This window comes from Malurus melanocephalus, unplaced genomic scaffold (assembly GCF_030028575.1).
Source record: "Malurus melanocephalus ecotype Western Australia unplaced genomic scaffold, MMel_1.1 scaffold_32, whole genome shotgun sequence".
NCBI lineage: Eukaryota > Metazoa > Chordata > Aves > Passeriformes > Maluridae > Malurus > Malurus melanocephalus.
Genome location: NW_026623264.1, coordinates 2,741,507 through 2,747,506, shown reverse-complemented (window position 1 = coordinate 2,747,506; position 6,000 = coordinate 2,741,507). Strand labels below are relative to the sequence as shown.

Sequence of the window (6,000 nt, the reverse complement as noted above, 5' to 3'; positions counted from 1 at the left end):
GGGGGGAGGGGGGGGCTCCTCTCAAGCAACTAGCAACAGCACAAGAGCATATAACCTCAAGCTGGTCCAGGGGAGGTTCATAATGTACATCAATGTATGAAAAAGTGTTTGACAGAGAGGGTGGAATGGACTGCTCAGGGAAGTCCATGGTGGAATAGCCATCCCTGGAAGTTTTCAAGGAATGTCTGGACATAGCACTTAGTGCTATGGTTCATATGGTGTGGTGGTGTTTGGTCAAAGTTTGGACTTGATGATCTTAGAGGTCTTTTCCAACTTTAATAATTCTATGATAYGTTTGTTATTACTTTTAAAGGAACTTAAATATCATTGAAGTGATTTAAGTGCATTACCTGCGCTTCTAAAAGCCAGATTTTCAATGAATTTCTTAATTTTTCATTCTTTCAATTTACCTCATTATTTTAGTTACGCTCATAATGATAAAAACAATAGTTATGTGCTCTGTAGACTGAGAAGGATATTAAGTCTAATTTTGATCTGTGCAGTTAGGTAAACAAAAGAAAAATGGATGAATAATAAGGGTGATATTAATACAATTATGCAGGTTTTGACCTATGAAAAGTAAAAAAWTAAAATTTATTATTGTGACTTTATAAATTTAGTATAATGTCTTTTTAGTAATATGATGATATACCTGACAGAATGTGTGAAACAGACCTTAGTTTATGCTGGGAATCATGACCTGAAGGATGTAGCGTTGCTGTTGCTCTTTGCCATTTAAGGAGCTTACACTGCTTTGCTTCTCCAAATAGTCTGTTCCTGACCACTGTGGTTTTCACAATTTTCAGACGTGCTCTACGAGATAGCTGTCTGTCTCRAGACCACAAATGCTAGTACATTTTTATACCCTTTTTTCTAGTTGTCTCTGGAAAATAAGCTTTGACAATTGGGGTGAAATGGGAAACTAGAAGCAGTGCAGTTGGGAGAGATGTGGCTCTTCCTGACAGTGTAGTCAGGGTTTCTAGGAGGCTGCCCTCCAGGTGGATTCTTCATCATAAGAGAAATCAGGAAGTCTTTATTAGCAAAAATGACGTTTTCGAGTACATTAGTCAGATTGATCATGTCTTCTGTCCTTTTATGTCAGTGTCATTTCAGGACACAAATTTAAAAGGAACAGTGGCAAAAGAAAGTGGATGGTGGTACAGAGAAGAGGGAAAGGGGTAAGGGATGTAGCACTTCAAAAGCTGGGAAGGAGGAGAGAAGGTTTTACACAGAAGAAGTGAGGAGTAAAGAGTTGTCAGAGCTTAGAGAGACTGGCCTTACAAACACAACAAAGTGAAAACAAGCACAAGCATGGTGGCCTTTACATTTCTGCTCTCTGGACATCAGGTAAATTATGTTGGGTGTAAGGAATAGAAATTTTCTCAGGTAATAAATGTCTCTCAGTCAACAGCAGAACTGTTAGCTCTGATATTCCAGGACTTGAATGTTCCATTGGCTGCTCCAAATTTAGGCAGTTTTATTCCTTTAATAAAGGAGTAAACCTACTGCTATGTGAGTTTTTGCAGGAGWTTGTTTGGCAGATTGTTAAATGAGAAGGAGCTCTGACTGGCAGAAGTTTACTGAGCAAGCCCTTCATCATCCTGAATTCCTTTTTATTGCTCTAAGCACTTAGAGTTAGATAAGTAGCCACTATTAATAATATTTTCATTTAAATTCAAGGTTTTTCTCCTCTTATAAAAATGCTACACTGATACTTTCTTGTAAAATATAAAATATATAAACTCCAGACCAAGAAATCAGATTTCAGCTCCTTTAGTAATAAGAATGTATGTTTGAGTAATTTATATAATTATAGGTATTTAGCTCTRATACCCAGATTAGCTTTCAGGTAGGGGTAGGGTTTGGCAGAGTGTAAAATTAAGAGACTATTTGTCTCTTTCTTCCATGAAGAAATTGTTGTGACTGCTGTGGAAAAACAACATGGTGATAGGAGCTGCGATACAGGGACTTGCACTGCGCTTCTGAAAATTGCAGTAGGCCAAAACTCAAGGCTGTAATTAAGACACAAGTATGTATTTATAGCATTCAGTTTGAATGCACTGTGTGCATGTGTATAGGGCTAAGTTGGGAGGCACATAGATACTCGTGTTCAAATGCTCGTTTGCAAGTGCATGCTAAATGAATGTATATGTAAAGGCAGATTTGAAGGCTGCCCACCATGTTCATCTCTAAAAACCTGGTCCTGGATCTAGCAAGTTTTAAGTCATTAAAAAAWTTATAAAGCTGTTAAAATGAAAGTTTTACTTTATATACTGCTCATACTAATATATAGATTTTTTTTTCTGTGGCCTCAAGTCTGTTTTCTGAGGTGGGTGAATCTTAGTTGCTGTGTGTATCTGACTATTAAGTCCTGCCTGTTATCTAGGGAATTTATATGGCAAATACTTCGAGTTCTTAGCCTTTCTCCTCTTGTTCTCAGATGCTCAAATTTAAACGGAGCATTCATGAATCATATAGAAGATAGTCTGTCTAATATCTTAAGCATGCATAGAGTTTTATCTGCACAGCAATTTGCACAGCATTGATACTACTTGAAATAGCCCTCTGTCACAGATTTTGAAATACATGGTTTTTATCAGCTRGTCCATCTCTGAAGGCTGGATGTTTACAGTTCCTATCCTCACTATAGATTTTACACTAAGAACTGCAGTTTCAGTAAAAAAGATTATTTCTTTTCTTTCTTACTGTATCTTTTYGAACATATTTGAATTGTGACTCTGCCTAACAAAAGGCATTATTTTTAGAAATCTGGGGGTGTGCGAAATTTATTTACTGGTTAAAACTATCTGGCCCAAACTCTCTGCTGCCTTGAGAAGTGTGTAGCYATTTCTATTAATTCATAATTATTACAAAATTACTTATTTTTCTCAGTAACATGCTTAGTACTTGTTTTCTGCAAGCAAAGTGACTAAACCCATTCAGCTATAGGAAGAAATTTGTTCTTAGCTGACCTGTAAATAGTCTTCCAAGGGCAGAGGATCAGTTTGATGTTATTCTTACTTGGTTTAAATATTATTCTGTTCTTTGATAATAGAGTTTCACATTACACTATTTTACTTTGTCATTTGAAAGTCCAAATGTTGCGCACTGATAAGGTCTCACTGGTATCTGGAAGAATCAGATGCATTATCTGGGAGTTGAATACAATGAAAGGAGAGCATGGTTTCTCTTCAGCYCTGGAAGCTTTTATACAGATTGTTCTTATCCACAGTGATAATCTTGCCAGTGTTTACCTGTTCTTTGTTTTTGAAGATGTTCACAGTGCAGCTGACTCTTGGGGAACAGACATGGGAAGCTGAAGGAAGCAGTATTAAAAAGGCCCAACATGCTGCTGCTAGCAAAGCATTGAATGAAACTACCCTTCCCAAACCAACGCCTAGACCACCCAAAAACAATGTCAACAATAATCCAGGTATGGCATTTTCCTCTCTGTCATAGATCCTGTGGAAGTTTTGGGATGTTATAACACTAAATAAGTAATTTTAACAAGATACTTAAATTTTTAAGATGAAAATCAATATAGCTATAGTATAATTGGATAATGCAGAATCTCTTGAGAGCTTTCACAGAAAAATTTTAAATGCACATACCTAAAATGGTTGAACTGTAAGGGAATATATTCCCTTTAGTTAGTGCTCAGATGTGTACAAAATGATTGATTGTGATCAACAGTAAGCAGACAGAAGAAAACTGGTCTGAATTAACTAAAACACATTTTCCAAAGAGTTATTTTAACTAATATTTCAATGGAATTGGAAATTTTACCCAGTCCAATCCTGTGAAATTGCATCTCTGTTGTAAATAAAAGGCTGGGATTTGGCATGAGAACTTTGACAGGTAATTTCCTGCATGCTGAGGCAACCTTCAGAGCAACCTGTGCTTTCAAAAAGCTTTYGGGTGGCTTTAGAAACTTTAGAAACTTGCTTGAATAATAAAAAAAATATATATCCTGATGTCTTGCATTCTTCATTTGGTGTTGTTATCCACAAGTGGCCCTCAGTGCATGCAAAACCTTCTAAGGTACACATCTCATGCATGTGCTTAGTGATCTGTTCTGTCTTGATCAATGAAATAAAAAAAATCATAACTTAATTTCATACTAATGTAAAGGGAATCAAGTGGTGAGAATATTTTCTCTTTTTTTTTTATTTTTTAATAATCCTTTCTGGTTTGCCTCTTTCCTATTTTCCCTTTTTCCCTTTTATTTTCCATATGCCCTTTCCCCTCTTTTAAAAATGTATTCTTCAGCCACTTTCTTAAAATGAAGCACTTTTGCAGTTAATCTTCTCTCTGTTGGAAAGAGAAAAACAGGAGTAAATTTCCTTTAGAACTTGTGAGTATAATCCTGAACATTAGCCATGAAGGATTGTTTGAGAGCAGTGTGGTAKTGTTCTCCTGTTCCTTTGGGGAGTATGTTGCTTCTCCAGACCCAGGACACTCGTTTTGTCCTGTTTTCTTCACAGTCACTGTGACTTTGACTGCTTAAAAAGCAGGAAGCTCAGACCTCTATGAAAAGGGTTCCTGAGTTTGATTCTTGACATTGCAGAGTATTACTGAGTTTTTAGAGTTTTTTTTGGCTTTGGGCATGTTCTTAGAGGGAAAAAYGATTACAAGAGAAGTAGGCTTTAAGAGAATTTTAAAAAAATTGTATCACTTAATGCTGTAATTTTGGTCCAAGAAAGGTGCATTGTATATGCAGAGGTATCTTATCAAAATGACATTTTGTACTCCTATGAAAAGGTTGAATTCAGAGTAATGTGTTGCTCTGGAAAATATAAGAATTGTTGTTAAGTTTTTGAGTAAGGGTTGCATAAGCATTTTCTTCRTTTGGCATATAAAGCCTCAATGGCAGACTGGGAAATTATTCATCGGTATTTTAAGGGGAAATTTACTTGAATCTCTCACAAAAATATTTTCAGAATATATTAACTCCTTTTTATTGGAATGCACATTTGGCTCATTTAGGATTTTCTTATGACAGTGCAGGTGAGGATTACTGTAGCTGTACTTTCTATCTAAAAAACAAGAAGAAAGAAATTTGATATAGCTTATTTGGTATTTTTGAAACCATGCAASTGGGCAAGTACTGGCTGCCTTCTATTTTTGCGTTGTCACCAGCAGATGGCTGTAGTTGCACTGATTTCTCGCAGCTGTATGTTCAGTCTGTTAGATCATTCCTTTGAGACCATTAGTTCTGAGATGTAGTGTCAAGTTTTCAAGTCTTGCAAATGAAACATTTTTTCTTGCTTGYTGTAAGATTCCTTACAACAGTAGTAAAGAATAGGCAGTAATGCCTATTACTTCATGCTTGTTTCAATGTCCCTTTGCTCTATTYGTGGTTTTATTTAATGGTATTCAGCAGAAAGACAATATTCAATTTATAGTTGTTTCAGAAAGTGTCATAACGTATTATAAGTACTTGGGAAAGACGTATAGCCAGCTTGATTATTGCACWCACTTTCTCATTCATTTGTGAAAATTAATCCACTGAAACTGCATAGTATTCTCCAAGATTTTTAGATGTTCTTTTTCGTTGCTTGTGATTAAATTGACATCTATATTCCCATCTTTTAAAGAAACTGAAATGTCTTTTTAGTTGCATCTTTTTAATTCAAGAATAAAAAAAAAAAGTGGTGTAGCTCTTTCTTTGCAGCTCAGTCCTGSTTGTGTATTTTTCAGTATTTCTGGTTTAAGCACCACACTTAGCACTGTTTGTTTTCCGCAGGCAGTATAACACCAACTGTGGAGCTGAATGGTCTGGCGATGAAAAGAGGAGAGCCTGCCATCTACAGGCCGTTAGACCCAAAGCCAATTCCCAATTACAGAGCAAATTACAATTTCCGGGGCATGTACAATCAGAGGTTTGTACTCTTTCTGTTTTATTTTTTTTATCCTTATTGTTCTAAATATTCATGAATTTTCTAGATTATTTCAGAGTAAAAAGAAAACTAAAGTTTTTGCTAAGAAGAGTCGGCAGTC

General features: G+C 35.9%; 1 protein-coding gene across 6 annotated transcripts in view; it reads left to right on the top strand.

Annotated features, from left to right (window-relative positions):
- Positions 1–6,000, top strand: part of STAU2 (staufen double-stranded RNA binding protein 2) — a 170,721-nt gene that overhangs the window by 22,892 nt on the left and 141,829 nt on the right. For all 6 annotated transcript variants that reach the window (XM_057363938.1, XM_057363943.1, XM_057363941.1 and 3 more), the window contains exons 4-5: positions 3,274–3,433; positions 5,747–5,882. In XM_057363938.1, the coding sequence (XP_057219921.1) occupies positions 3,274–3,433; positions 5,747–5,882 (296 nt within the window). The remainder of the gene's footprint in view (positions 1–3,273; positions 3,434–5,746; positions 5,883–6,000) is intronic.